Source organism: Daphnia pulicaria, chromosome 1, assembly GCF_021234035.1.
Source record: "Daphnia pulicaria isolate SC F1-1A chromosome 1, SC_F0-13Bv2, whole genome shotgun sequence".
NCBI lineage: Eukaryota > Metazoa > Arthropoda > Branchiopoda > Diplostraca > Daphniidae > Daphnia > Daphnia pulicaria.
The window spans coordinates 6,080,960-6,097,119 of record NC_060913.1 but is presented as its reverse complement, the minus strand read 5'-3'; the positions used below and the strand labels follow the sequence as shown (position 1 = coordinate 6,097,119).

General features: G+C 42.1%; 1 protein-coding gene across 1 annotated transcript; it reads right to left on the bottom strand.

Moving 5' to 3' along the window:
* Positions 1-1,555: 1,555 nt before the first annotated feature.
* Positions 1,556-2,317, bottom strand: LOC124329195. Its single transcript, XM_046788285.1, has one exon. The coding sequence runs from the start codon at positions 2,315-2,317 to the stop codon at positions 1,556-1,558; it is 762 nt and encodes a 253-aa protein (XP_046644241.1).
* Between the last annotated feature and the right edge of the window lie 13,843 nt (positions 2,318-16,160).

Here is a 16,160-nt window from a genome sequence, read left to right as displayed (position 1 = left end):
TCTTTCCTTTATTCGTAGAACGCAAAAAGAGCAAGAGAAGAAGTCAGGGATTTTGGATTAGGATGCAATTGCTCTAATGGCATCTGACAAGATAAAACTCTGTTAATGAAGAAGATGATCTCTTCATTCTTGTCCCCTCAACAAAGTCCACAGTCAACAAAACATCAGGAGGAATCTGTTGATGATAAATCCCACGTCTTCCTGTACTTCGAAAAATCCCCTACTCTTAATCGGCTGCTGTTTCTGTTTAGACCAGCGTAATGGAGGTAAACAGTGTATTACCTTAAGTCGAATCGGGAGGGGACGAGAACACAACGTGATGAATAGGCTAGCTAGCTGCTGACTGCCTTGCTCCTCTCAGCGTCGTCTGCTTGACGCGTCGTCTGCGGAGTCAATACATGCCCTTTCTTTCCGTGTTTGTTTGTTTGTTATTTTTTTTTCGGGGCTTCAATTGGCGAGGGAAACGGATGAGACTGGTTTGAGGGACACATAGCGTTTGGATACATACATGGCCTGGTAGCCATACTAGGTTTGAGGCGGGGGGCATGAAAAATAAACAGAGACAAAATGAGAATGCTGGTTTGGTGAGACGAAGGGGGAAAAATAGCGGGAGGGGCCTAAAAAAAACGAAAAACCCGTGTTGCGGCTCGCATGTTCCGGCGCTAGGCTGGGTAGCGAAGCGGGTCGCAGTGTGTTCTGGCTGAACGTCGAGTTGTCGGGCCGTAGATCCTGGGTCGACGTTGTTGTCTTTGGCGCGGCTCAATGTCTGGATCCAGGGCTGGAGCTGGGGCAATTTGGGCTGGGACGTTCGTCGGTACTGCAATTCCCGGCGTGACCACCACGCGTTGGCGGAGTAGGCGGCGGTTTCGGCGGTATAGGCGTCATGATGCCGTTTTGACGATGTAGCGGTTTTCGCCTACCTCTAAGACGATGGCGAGGGTGTTCCATCGCTTTGTCGCGTGATGCTGCACGAGCACATGAGCGCCAAGCGGGAATGCGGCTAAATGATGAGTGGTGGCGTTATAACGGGATATTGTTAGCGTCAATGCTTGATGCATCCGCTGTTCCAGAACTTCGGCTGCTCTCTGCCACTCGGGGGCGAAAGATCGTCGGTGGGCGGGCAAGCTGTCACGGATGGGCCGGTTGAACACTAGCTGGGCCGGGGAGGCCGCGCCATAACGCGGGGTGTTTCGAAACAGCAAAATGGCCTTTGCCAGCTTGTCCGGATCCGGTTGGCCCCCGGTTCTGGAGCCGATGACAAGCTTTTTCATAGATTTGATGGCCGCTTCCGCCCTGCCGTTGGATTGGTGATAGTGGGGGGAGGAAGATCCGAATGATACGCCCCAGTCTCGCAGGAAAGATTGGAGTTCGGCTGCTCCAAATGGGCTGTTGTCAGCACAGATCTTTACTGCCCCCCCCCCCCCCGTTGTCCATAAAGAATGCACGGAACGCGTTGATGATACGCCGGGCGGTTCTGTTTTTGACTGCGAACATGGTAACTGCCGGCCAACCACTGAACTGGTCGACTATGACCAGGAAGTGCCAGCCTTCTACCTCACCGAGCTGGTTCGTGGTGTTGCAGAGGTTCCACCGGTAAAGAAGGAAGTTGTCTTACGCATTCTTCGCATGAGGCTGCGGCGTGGGCAATATCGACCCCTATGTGGGGCCAGTAGAGCGATAGCCTGGTTCGTTGGCGTATCTTTGAAGCGCCCTGGTGCATGCCGACAAGTGTCCAGATCGTTTCTTTCACCATGGATCGTGGAAGGACGATGCGTGCGCCATAAACGAGCATGTCATCAGCGTCGTCTATGGCGAGTTGGTGGCGAGCGTCCCAGTACGGGCGAAGGGCGAGAGGCAGATTGCTCTTTTCTTTTGGAAAACCCTCCCGTATGGTGGTTCGCATCGCCACTAATACTGGATCTGCTGTGGCTGCTAGTTTCACTTTTTCAAGCGTAATGTCGATGTTTGTGGCGGGGGATTCGGCAATGACCCCGACCATGGCAATCCTGGCCGTGAATATTTGGGGTCCCTCCCCAAGCTTGTCCGAGGGTGTGCCTGGAGCAATTGGTGAACGCGATAGGGCGTCGGCCTCGATATTGCGGTTTTCCGGAACCCACCGAGCGGTAAAATTGTATCGCGCCATCTGAAGACGTAGACGAGGGAGCCGCGGGTTGTCGAGCTTGTCTAAAGCGTAGTCGTTAAGGATCGGCACTAGGAGGCGGTGATCTGTAACCAAGTCGAAGTTGGGGAGTCCTTCTATGAATTGGCGGCTTTGTTTCATGCCCCAAGAGGCGGCCAGGCATTCCGGTTCTATCATGGCCTATCTCGTTTAAGGCGGACGGAGGAATCTGGAGCCAGCTTGCACGACGTGCCACGTACCAGACTCGTTTTGTTGTTTTAGGATAAATTCGAGGCCGTTTAACAGAGATGCGTCGACTGCTAAAGATGTTGGACGGCCCGGGTCGTAAAAGGCGAGGTCTGGAACGATAGTTAGTGCACTGCGGGCGGCGCAGAATGCTTGTTCATGATCGGCGGACCACTCCCAGGTGATATTCTTCTTTGATAGTGGAGATAAGGGGGCCAAGGCTGCGGCGATCTTGTCGCTGAAATTCCTTACTTGTTGGCAGAGGCCGTAAACGAACGCAGGTCTGTGACGATGGACGGCCGGGGGAATTCCCGGATTGCTCGTGTAAGTTCCGGAATGGGCCGGAATCCGTCCGCTGAGATTTCGTAGCCAGCGAAAATAACTGTTGTGTTGGCGTAGACCGTTTTTTTCTTGTTGAATGATACATTGTTGTCGTTGGCCGTTTTAAAAAGGATGCGTAGCAGGTCGACGTGTTCTTCATAGGTGCGCGAATATATCACCAGGTCTTCCATACAGCGGGCGGTGTTGGGGATGTCTCCGAAAATGTCGGAAAATCGGCGACCGTAATCATCGCCGGCGTGGCATATTCCCATGGGAAGGCGTGTGTACTGGTAGAGGCCCTCTGGCGTGGAGAACGTGGTGAGCGCCATGGATTCCTCGTCGAGCGCGCATTGATGATAGCCCTTTAGTGCATCCACCACCATAAAAAAATTCATTCCTTGGGGGATGGAACGCACCGATTGGAAAGGCGTCGGGCTGTCGAACTTCAAGCCAATGAGAAAGTTTTTGATCGGGCAATAGTCGGGGCAGAAGCGAATGTCGCCCTGCTTCTTAGGGACGACGACTACTCTGTGTATCCAGGGCGTAACTTCTTCCGGTCGTACTTTCCGGATTATTCCTTGTTTGAGTTGGCCCGCCAGTTCGTCGCAAAAAGGTAATTGGAGTGGTTCCGATATCGGGTGGGAGCCACGAATTTTCATGGGAACTGCTCCTTCTTTCAACACAAAATGGCAAGGAGGTCCAGCCATCACCCGACAAACTCCATCAAATACGCGTGGGACTTCTGCCATGAGTGACGCCAGGTCCGCTTCTTTCTGCGCCTCCGACGGCTGGAACGTGGGTCTAGAAGTTATGTGGTTGATGCGGGCGTGCGGGTATTTGGTGTGGAGCATGCCTAGTTTTCTCTGAGTCTCTGAGCAGAGTACCGGCTGTTGTAAGTCTTCCAGCACGTATAGGGTGGTGGCGACCTGGCGGGACACCCCGTCAGCCAATAGACTGTTGCGGCGAATGATCCGACGCAAGTGATAGCGTTTCCCCTGGCGGTTTGAGCTGCGACACCTGGGCGAAGTGGAATATCTGGGAATGAAATGTGGTAGAGCGAGTGTGGGATGGCATCTAGTTGAGAGCCGGTGTCTGGTAGCCCTCGGGTGGTCACTGTTGGCCCATTTGGATGGGCCACGATGCTAATGGTCACTGACTCCTCCTCGGTGATCGCTGCCACTCGTTGAACGTGAATGCTGCCCACATTCTTGGGTTCGCTCTCACCGGGACGTGCGGCAGCGTCGAGTACTTCATCTTTTGTGGAAAGGGCCAAAAAGATGTTCCATCTTTCTTCCCATACCGGAAAAGAATCGCGTTCAGCTTCCAGGTCGAACGGCGGTGGTGAGCCGTAAGGCTTAAACGCCCTTGGTGGATTGACTGGTGGTGCTTTATGGGCTGCTGCGGCTGCTGCTATTGCGTCGGCGATAGTCGATAATCTCGCTACCTGAGATTGTTAGTGCCACAATGATAAGTCACTCGGCTGTGATTGTGTGAAGGCTCACGGAATCAAATGAAAAGCAAAAGCAATGCTGTGGTGTGTACCTTGTGGCGCCCCTGGCGGAGGCGTGGACTACCGCGGAAAGCTGCGAATGGCGGACAAAGCGTCACCGTTGTCGCGCGTGAGGCCCGGTTTGACGATGGCGGTCAATGGGAGAGAAAGGTTGAATTCCGACACGCTGTTAAGGGAATAAAACGTTGCTCGTCAACTCGATTGTACAATAAGGTAACTGTTGGGGGGGGGGGGGGCAATATTAACCGCGTTGGGAGCTGGACTTTGGTGTTGCGTACCTAGCGGCCGAAATGTGTGGCGCCACGTGAGGTGAACGTTTGCTGGCGAAAACACGAAAAAGACAACTAGGATATTAAGACAACACGGTTAGGAACAACTCAAAGTCGATAGAAATAGGTAAGCACCAACTGCGCCATGTTTAGACCAGCGTAATGGGGGTAAACAGTGTATTACCTTAAGTCGAATCGGGAGGGGACGAGAGCACAACGTGATGAATAGGCTAGCTAGCCAAGACTGACTGCCTTGCTCCTCTCAGCGTCGTCTGCTTGACTCGTCGTCTGCGGAGTCAATACAGTTTCTGTCTTGTTTCCCTCGGAATCTCGCAACAATTTTGAATTAAGTGATGTTCTTATTAATTTTTTGCGTGATCAAAAGAATATGTATAGAATCTTTGTTGCATTTATCTTCAATACAAACAAATTTGAACGTATTCATTTGTATGACTATATTTTAATGTATAGGAAGAATATACTAGCTTAAGGCTTGGTTGTTATTAGTATGCTACTTAAATCGTAGATTTAACTAGCTTTTCTGTAGCTGTTAACGATCAGCTATTTTCCCTTGCCCATATTAAAGCCTATTCTAACCCTGAAATTCTAGGCTGTTATTTCAACATTTAATCCTGGGAGCAGGTATCTTTTCCCCTTTAAATATATAGCTAAAAAAAAGCTAGACAACACCTTACCGTTTCATACGGGTGACCAAGCAAAATAAATCGGAGTGACAATTGATAAAGAATACCACCCCCAGAGACAGAGACGAGCTGGCCAAAAAAAAAAGTCGGAAAAAACTATTTAAATTTATTTTATTTTTTAATTATTATTATTTTTTTTATTTAATTCGTTTTGTAATGGTACGCTGAGTGCGCGCAGAACACTATTAGCATAAGGATTATGGTTAGAGATGTAATAAAGGCAATCTTGTATATTTATACCGCATTTTCTCAAATACACTAAAGAAGGGAAGATTCCAGAGGGAATTGATAATTTAAGGGAAGGATGCTAGTATGGAAGATATGGATAGTCCTCTAAGATAAGTTTCTAAGGGAGGATTCAGAAGAGTGTGGACTACACAAGTAATCTGAAGAAGATTTGGGAAACAAATCGTCTTTTAATAGTTCTACTTATTACGGATTTTTAATTGGGTGGAGAATGGCCTGTATTTTGTGGGTAAGCTCTTTGCCTTGGCTTTGTCCGCAAACAAGAGAGACATTTTAGAAAGGCCAGGGATTTTTTCTTCTAGCATTTAGTAAAGCTATGGTCTAGTTTTTAACAGTTATTCTTGGCCTATGGCTCTTTTAAATAGTGAGGGTGAATTTGGAAAGTCAAGTGTTCCTTTTCACAAGCTATTTCAGGCTGGCTGAATCCCTACAGTTTTGAAGATTTTAAATTTGAATGTTGCTATTTAATTTCATCTTCCTTAATTATATAAGACAAAAAGTCGTAATTGCCAAATAATGAAGATATTCCAGCTAACCCTAGTCTACCACGAAGTAAGTTGTTCATCAAGTTCAATATGATTTGGTTTTATTTTTTGCTAGATCCCGTTAAAGGTATCACTCAAATTTGGAGTGCTAAAGTTCAGGTCTTTGTGCATGGCGTCGTGTATGATGTCGTGTATGACGCCGTAAATGATATCGTGTGTTACGTGGGTTGAAATATGGATAATTCAGTGGGAAAGAAGGTTTGCGATACCATGGGAGGTATTATACGCGTTGACATGGGAGATATGATCGGTGAATATACAGGTTAGTGGGAGAGACTTTGCATGAGTTGGCGGAGAAGGCTGTGGCCAAAACTATGAATGAAGCTTTGATCAAAACCGTTGTTTATGTTTTAAGTAGCGTAGATGATGTATCAAAGAGTCAATTTACATAATTATTGATGTAGTATTGGATAAATTGGCTTAGAACAGCACTGAATAAGATTCTAGTGAAAACAATTATATCCGGCCAAGAAGAGAAAATTGGCCTAGATTATTAAGAGATCACTTCAGAAAGCTCTGACTCTTCTGAAGACGAGCAGCCGAAACTTTCCATGAAGATTTACTAACGACGTCTTTGGTCGGTGAATAAAGTTAGGGATGTCAGTGTGTATCCATTGATAGATTTGGTTGAGAACGACGCTGTGGATAAGGAAAGGGAGAATGAGAAAATCTATACAAACCAAGCCAAAAAAAATTGGAGTGGAAATTGAAGAATACCATCACTAAAGAAAATCTAGAATCAGAAGCCGTGCTGCTGGCGCTAATAGTTTGAAGAACACTATCCATGGTATTGATTCGAAGATCTAAAATTCTTATCTAATTTCATCTTAATTATGCAAGACGAAAAAACTTTCAATTTTACCTTTTACTATTTACTATAACTTTTTAGATAACAGTGAATTGCGTCCAAGTACAATTTATACAATCTGGAAACAAGCGAGTTAATGTTCATCAACACAACTTTATTAATTGAATGTTATTGGTTTTTTTAAAGATTGATTGTCTTTACAACTCACTTTATATCTACGTCATTTATATCTCACAATGGATTGCTGCATTTGCGAAATTTCCATCACTGGTCGTAAACCTAGATTATTGAGTGTGTGTCATGACGGGGATTCATGCATCTTCAGTGTATGCTGACGTCTTTGTCCATCACTGAATATGTCCGAATGAAGAAAGACAGGGAGGCGTTCAATTTCAAGTGCGTGAAATGTGTTGGTGGAGTTATCGTGAGTACTGAGCCTCATCAACCAGTTAAATGTGGACGTGGACGACCAGTAAGTTTTTTTTAAATATTTTAAAGTAGTATTTGCTATGGATAAGGGTCTCATATTGTTAGATTAACTTTGTCGACTATTTAGCTATGTGGTTATCGTTTAACCATCTGGTCCAGTCTACCCGGGTTTGAACTCCGTCGAAGCTAAATTTTGAAAATCTTGAAATTCTTCTGGTAGTTGATGGATCTTGATGGAATGTGTTAAAAGTTAAATGAATAATTGATAACGCAAGTTACCAACAGTAATGAGGAGGAGAGAGGGAGAAGGTGATAGACTTAAGCTTCTAAATGAGTATAGTGAAGCATCGTTGATGACTTTTGAATCAAACCATTATGGACAGTATGTGGGATGGAATTTCTTTGTCTTTCAAATAATAGCTATTTCTAATCATTAAGTCAAACAAGTCAGCCATACCACCAACTCATTCTTCCACAGGAAAGAATTTCTGACCGGAGTGGTTTTATCTGAGTTTCCATTTGAGTGCTTTTCCCAACTTGTTTCAACACAAATGAGGATTAAATTATGAGAACTAATTTTTTTAGAGTTAAGAGAACACTTTATTACCTCTTATTGAATGAAGAGACCACTTTCTATTTTCTAGAAAACGGTCTCTTACTTCTTATTAAATATTTTCAGAAAATAGAAAGCGGTCTCTTACTTTCTTGGAATGCTAATAAGATTCTAAGATTCTGAGAGTGAGGGAAGTGTCTGAGAGAGAGTGTGCAATTTTTAAATTTTTCTAATACAATTTATAAATTTTATGCTATTCAGATTGGTCAACATGCGTCTTCAGAAACAACTCGATCGCGCTCGAATTTTGTAATTTTCCGTCTTCATGGAAGAGTCGAACAGAACAAGATTTCCGATCTCGAAAACAATACTGGATTTGTTGACCATGGATGAAAGGGAAAAAATCTTTCCTCTTGGAAAGAGATACTACCCAGATTAGTTTATTTCTTTCTTAAAAATTTTGTATCCATTAGGGACTTCTCGATTTCGAAGCCTAAGGAAGGAAAGAAAATTGCGACAAAACTTATCTTCGTGGAGTTTAAGAGGCCAGAAGATGCTGCCAGTTTGTTTGACCATTGTGGATTGAACGAAGTGAATTTGTTTCAGGCTAGGAAAATCCATCGACTTCATCAAAGGGGATACCACAGAAAATATTTTTCTTAGGTCTTCGAGTTCAGCACAGCACGGTTCCGAAATTTACATTCCGAAATAAAAATTTCTAATATATATTCTTTTGTTAAGGTGGCCCAAAAAGTGTTGCACCTTGCATTCAACCTGAAAATGAACCTCTAGCCCTTGTCAATGTGACAGTAGAAGGAATTTGATGGAATTTTCTTTCTTTTATTTTTTTGTTGGCCGTTTGGATGGGGGGAGATTTGCCAAACGATCATCAACCACCGCGATTACCAGGAGCGTAGAAATCATTAATGTCCAGCCCGTCCACCTGGCTCTTTTTCCTTTTTTTCGCCCGTCTTTCTGTCCGTCCTAATTCTTTCGAGTCCAGGTAAATTTTGTTTCCTATTACTTCCTGACAACTTATCTATTTTTACTGCTTTTTTTCGAATTAGATTATCCTCGAGTGGCAGCTTGGATCGTTGTCAACCGCCCAGGCGTCTGAAAATGTTTTTTCCGTAACTCATTGTTGGAATTTTTGATTTAGATAAACAGCATCCCGTTTAATTGGAAAAACTACCCATCAGCTGTCAACCGAGTTCAGGATCTCTTCAATTCCCCTTTCTTTCAATGTCCTCGTCTCGCAGGCTGAAGTAGATCAAAGCCGTCACGTTATATATAAATCTATCTTGTCCGGCTTATCTTCAAGAGAGACGTCCGGTCCGTCAGACACTTGAAAACCCGAAATGTGTAATTCAGACAAGGAAATAATCATAAAAATTATTTGCATTGGAATAACTCCGGCACAAAATGTGGAGGGCGTTTCTCCCGGCGCTGCTGTCCCGGTAGTTCACCTCCTCCATCTTATCGATCAATAGTTTGACTATAAAGAGATCAGATTGTCTCTACCATAAAATCGGCAAGCCAATCATGCGGCGGTACGCCCGTGGAAAATGCGGTTGAGCAGTGAAGGTTTTCTTCGCTGGATTCCCAAATGGCGAGCGTGAAGTAGCGAGTTGCTCCTGGGCGAGATGTGTGAGTTGTTGCGACGAGTCATCCGAGAGAAACGAGATGGCCCGCGAAAGGTACTCGATCCTCAACGGCAAACTGATGGCCGTGCTGTGAGCGTCGGCAAGGCGGGAAAGAACTCGAGCGGTCGCGATAAACTGGCCACTCTTCTCGTAGAATTTCCACAGCAGGTCGTACACTATATGGCCTCGAATTAACTAAATTTTTATTGTACTATTGTTATTCAAATTAGCCAACATGTGTCTTCAAAGATACAAAGATTCTTTTTTTGTAATTTCAATTGGTGACATCACAGCTCGCAAGAAATGCAGACGATACGATAAAGATAAATGATGAGATGACTTTGGGAAGGTTATTGGTGAAAGCTTGGGAAAAGCAATCGGAGACAATTTTAGAAAGAAGGCGGGTAAAATAACGTAAGATATCAGGTAAACAATACCGTTGGCCAAGTTCTAAATAACGCTGATTACATCATATAATCACCATCTGCCAAAGAAACGGAAGATAGATTATCTTCTGCTGGCAATTGAAAAAAGAGATTTTGTTCAGATGAAGAAATTGGTCGAAGGAGGAGCAGAAGTTCAAGAAACGGGTAGCTTCAAGTAAAATGAACAACACTCTTTTGAAAACGTCCCTCCGCTTTATTCAGCAATGATTTCAGGCCAGGATTCCATATGGTTTATGATGATGAGTATAAGCAAAGCATGGAAATTAGATTGGCCGAGATTGGCAATTACCATCCCCATGTTGCCATCCTACATTTGGATCAAGCTTTCCAAGGAATGGCGGAAAGATGTGAAATCACACCAAATAGAGGATTTCCGCTAGGAACTGTACCACGGTACAAATGCAAATTAGAGGTCTTCCCACGTAACAGATTTGATCCTCACGTGGAGATTGAGGAAGCACCACTAAAACAGGAAGCTAAGGTGGCAGCATACACGAAAATGGCCATCAAGCTGTTTAAAGCTGGCGTCCTTCTTCCATACCGCCCACTTCTATCGGAGGAAAAAGAATGTGTCGTCTTGATCAACACAACAACTATCGAGACATCGCTGAATAGTCTTCAAGTGATCATTAATGTGGCCGGCGGCAAACTAAGAGACTCCATCTGCAAGGACATATTGATCCTTGCAAAATCTTCTTTCAAAGTACCCAGAATTGGTTATCAACCCTGATGATCCAGACAGTTTGATTCAAGCAACTTATGATGTCGAATAGGATATTGAAGTAATGGAGCTGATTGGTTGGGCTTTAATTATTCATGGAAATGCTGCCACCCGAGAACAGGGCCGGCAATGCTGGAAGAAAGCCTTAGAGTTAAGAAAAATCAACATATGTAAATATGGAAAGTACGTGTGTAAATGTCGTCAACGCTATTTTTAAAAAAATTAATTCTTAGTCTACCAACAATGTGGATAATGGAAAAGTTAAGACAAAAGACAACGAGGATGATGAAAAAGCTAAGGTTAAAGACAGCGTGGATACGGATCAGAATCCCAAAAAAACGTCAAAAAATGTAAGATGAATTAGAAATAACGGAAAAGATAATCAAATATCAGAATCGTAAGTGGAATCAAAAGCAGACTGGGACGACGAAATGGTCAAACGCGTAAAAAACCCTTTCACGGAATGGTTCAACATTTAAAATTAAAATGTCACCATTACATTTTTTACAGATGGAAAGGAGGAGCGGCACATTGTTCTCTAATCATATTACTTTTAAATCGAAACTTTTTGAAGTTATCACTGCCTTGGAAAAGGAAATGAACTGATTGAAAAATCATTTCTTTTATTATTTTATTATTTCAAAATTTACAATACATTTTACAATATCACATAAAACGTAAAAACTAAAATAATGAATTCCAGTAAACTTTTCTGCTCTTGCAACCGCAGTTTAAACAAATAACAAAAATTTATGCAATCTAATTTCGGCTTTTTTGTTCCTTGGTATGAACAAAAGAAGACTATCGTTGAGTTCATTTTGAAATATATGAGACCATGGGTATATAGAGGGATCCCTCTATACCTCCGATGAGACTTAATAAATGGATTTCTGTCTCAAGATCTGTAAGCTCTTTACTCGACCACTCGCAGAATCAATGTGGTGTATTATAGTTTGCAGACGAAATATACAGCATTGCCAGTTATCGTTTGTCTGCAGAGGAGATTTGAAATAATTTGCGCCACTAGGCTTACTAAAGGGAAAAGCAAGCCTACTAATAGCGTATTTTTAGTTTGTGACTAAGTGACAAAGTCCGACAAAACAAGGGGCAATGCCTGAGGCTCTTTTAGCAGGCGGAAAATTACTTCAACTCCGTTGCGCGATATAAACAACTGTTTGAAAATATTTCAAACATCCCTATAGCGACTGAACATTCAAAAACTCTTTGATTAATTCGCGCTCAATATTTGAATATGATTTTTTTACATAAAAGCAGAATGGGTCATATCAAAACTATAAAGTAAGTCTCAATATTTCGTCAAAATTGTTAAAAAATAGTCCATAACCAGAAAAACATTACCGCGTCGTGTAATGCTATGCCAATCTGTAATCGATGCCAACTGGTCCTGTAATTCCTGGTCAAACGGAGCGAGGAGAGCGGGATCTTTTATATTATCACAGCTTCGGTGGTGGGGAAAGCAACGGGAAACTTTACAGATTCCAGGCCACTATTTTAACGTATATTAGCGTATTAGTTCACGGATATTCTCTCTTTTCTGTTGCCTTCTTGTGACAAACAATATCGACTGCATGAGACGTCAAAATCAGACGCTATTTGTTTTTTATTTGCTTCTAGGTTATGCTTAAATTACATAGCTGTTTTGCACTGCTTTTAGGTTGATGCATTCTCTGAAAAGTGGCTTGTCATAATTTCCCTTAGCCTACCTTGGAATACTTTAAACAAAACCAATGAAAAATATAGGTTTAAGCGGTTTTAAGAAGCAACGGATCGAATCGGACGCTTGATCTCCCCGTCCAGCCCAATAAGAAAATGGCTCAGAACTGTCATCTGCACTGGATTTACCTACATATAATCTCCGTACAACCATAGCATTACAATTTTGAATCTCTGTGCGTAGTCAACAACTTTTTCCCCTAGTGGCTGCTGGTATCCGTGAAATTTGCTCCCCAACGCTCTTTCGTTCTATCCCTGAAATCATTGAAATCTTCAATGCTTTTTCCACTACTCTAAAAAAAACTTCGCTGCCTTTCCCGTGAACCTAAAATATATCGCTTACAACCTCTCCTCATGTTCGTCATAGAATCTTCTATCGAAAATTATGCTCACTTTCCACAACCGTTTCCCCACATCGTCCCTACTCTTTCTTGCTAAGACTAGTAGTATTTTATTTTTATGGAACGCATCTATGCCTGCTCGGATTCACTCTCTCACTACGACTGCCAATTTGCTTCGTAGTCACCTTCCGGCCGTTCCTTACCTGCCTCTTCCTTCTCATCGTCTCCCGCATGAAATGCTTTTACTCGTTCTCTTGGTCTCTTTTGGATGTTGTCCCATACCTTGTTATTGCGTAGTCGAACTTGTTCTGACACCAGTGTAAGACTGAATTTTAGGACGTATATTTTATACAAACGATGGTAAGATTACTAACAGTGTCTGTCTGTCCTTCTTATTTAATGGACTGCAATCGACTACAATGGGAGAGGAGCTAGGTTGAACATCGTTGTACAATACATTTTAGAAACTCGAACGGAAAGGCATATCTTAGGATGTTTTTCATATTGCAACTTTAAAATCCTTCCAGCGTTTCGTCGCTCATCTTACTATTCTTTATTTCAAAACTGCTCCACCCGAATTACTGTTTGTACTAGCCAGACTGCTTCCGCTGCATCTGCAACTACTGAAATTAGCAGGGACAGGTATCTGTCAAATATAACCTGTCGACTGCTTTCCTCCCGCATCCATAATATTGCTGGACATCCGTACTACGGCTATTTGAATCTCTCTAAAAATTACTCTAATCACTGTTTTCAGTCAGCCACATCAACCTCCATGGAGAATAAATATTCCCAAATTATTTATTTTTGGAGCCGTGGTTCCTTAAATCCTTTGCTTTCGCTTGATCCAAGGGTTTTCAGGTTCTAAATCTGAACGTAGGGGGTGGGGGGTGGTTCGGGGTTCAAAGTCAGTTATTGTGTGATTGCTTCTGATATTGTGGTAGTTTTAGTCATCAAGATTGCCTCTCTACCTCTCTTCTCCTCTCAGCTGTGAATTGTATCTGCAGTCACCACCATCTTTTTTATGTTTTGTTGTTAACTATCCACACCTCCACTGAATCGTAAGTTTCTGCTAGAATTCTGTGCCCTAGATCTGCCTGCCATCTTGTCTTCTCCGTCAATCTGTGATTCATCGAAAATCATGTCTTACTGTACGGGATGTCGAGGTTTAAAGCGGGTCAAAACCCCAAAATAAGAATGTGGGTATCTTAGGGACGATAAAACAGAATTTGGGATTTGTTAAATAAGATAAACTAATCGTGACTATGTATTAGTATGTAAGGATTAACAATGAAAGATAAGTTCATATTAACTCTTATTCTGCAATGAAGAATACAATTACAAAAACAAATTTTACACACGATGTGCATATACAATCAAAACACAAATAGGAAAATTCAACTACAGCGTCAGTACATGACGTGCAAGTTGTCGTTGTGGGGTTTCCCTGGTGGCTTAATGATGACATGGACCTTTTCATTTACTTCCTTCCTTCAGTAATTTAATCTTCTGTAATTGGGAATAATATTGATGCGGTAGTTGTTTTGGCATTATCATTTGTTTTGATCCTGATATTTATCTCCATTTGACCATCGAAATCTATAATTTCATTATCGTGGACATTCCAATAAAAAAGATAACCTTCAGGATCCTCTCCCGAACGACTTGAGTCAACACAAGTCTTTGTGTTTCATCATTAGACTCATACTCTACGTCAAACGGATTTTGAGAGCCACTCCCACTACGAGGCACGGAACAGGAGTTTGGCCTGTCAACCTGAATTGAATACTGAAGATGAAAAAACTACGTTGGCACCATATATGGTACCACCGTAGTTTTTTGTTGTTGTTTGAAGAGCTGTCAAGACAGAAAAGCTAAGATTTCATTCATACCATAACTTCTTTCAGCCGAACTCTAATTGAGCGACGTGTCGTAGCAGAATGTCGAAAAAAAATTACCTGTTTAATTTTAAGAAATATGGTCTTTAGACTTTTGCAATTTGGATCACTTGGGAATATTAAATTTCTTCACGTTAGAAACAACAACGGGCTATTTTCTTGGTGTATGAGAAGTCATGAAGAACATGCTGCCAGTTTCTTTGATTTTTGTGATATTAATGAAGTAAAAATTTTTAAGGCTGTAATTACCTTGAGTAGAATAAATGTTTGCCACCTCATAAGAGGGAAATCACCAGAACATTTCTTTTGTGGGTATTCCAAGTCCAGCACGATTCCAAAATTCAATGTAGTGTTCTAATTCATATTTGACTTTTTTTGTAGATTGCTTAAAATCTCATGAATCTTGTATACAGAAATTTGATTAAATGTTAGTCAGAGTAGGTAACCAATGTTGAGCGCTACTGAGTTATCTGTCCCTGTGACATTGGACAGCGATTCCGTCACTTCTTTCAGATGGTGGCATCACAGCTTGCATAAAGTGCAGACGATATGGTGACGCTGGGTGATGAGATGACTTTGGAAACGTAGTCGGTGAAAGCTTGATAAAAGCTATCGGAGAAAACATCGAAAAAAGTTAGATAAAGTAACATTAGAAACCAAGAAACCGTTGCCGAAGTTCAAATACCCTTGATCAAGTTCTTAATAACGCTGATGACATCATCTTATCCCCTAATGTGAATGTTGTGAACCCCATTTCAAAACCATTGGGTTCTCAGGCTAATGTTGATATGGATGATGGAGAAGCTCAGGCAAAAAGACAACGTGGATGATGAAAAAGCTTTGCTGTTAGAAGAGCCATTTATCTTCACCCCCAAATATTCTACTGAAGTCAAACAAGAAATTGTGTTGTAATGTTTTGGCTGCCTCCAATTTTTGGTGTCTTCTTTGGTTTGAAATTCCCCTTACCAAAATAATTGAATTAAAAAAAAACACATTGAATTAACATTTTTTAAAACAAAGAAAAATGTCAGAGTTTTTTATATGGCCGAGATATAATAATTGGACTTTACGACACAATCGCTTACAACCTTGTCAAACTCTTAAGTAAGGACTGACTAAATAAAATATTTATAAAATATTTATAAAGTGTGTCAACCAGTAACACTCCCCTTGCCTTTATCAGCATTTGAGGTAGCAGAAATAGTGGGAGATGATGGCTCAGGACGTTGAGCTTCTTGAAGTGCTAGATTTAAACGAAATAATTCCGTGTTACATGTCTTTCTTTAAATTCATACAAATTTATTTTGTTTTTATTACCTTAATTTTCAATCCGCAATAGACGAATTACTTCGTCCTTTTCCCGAAGTAGTCGATTCATCCTGTGTCATTCTTCCTCGGTGTGATGTGGCCTCTCAGTACAATTGTGCTGAAGATAGTTCGTCTGTGACCCATGTGATATTACACAATCTGTCGGGCAATTTTTACACTTTGAAACACCGACTTTCATTCGGTGAGAAAAACACAGCTTAATTTAATGATAAAACCATTGTTGTTACAGTTTTTCTTATTTTGTATACTAATTGTCCCTAGACAAGATAAATTCTGAATAGTTCACAGTGAAGATTTT

Coding starts and splice junctions, on each gene's coding strand:
- LOC124329195 (XM_046788285.1), bottom strand. CDS start 2,317: ATGATAGAACCGGAATGCCTGGCCGCCTCTTGGGGCATGAAACAAAGC.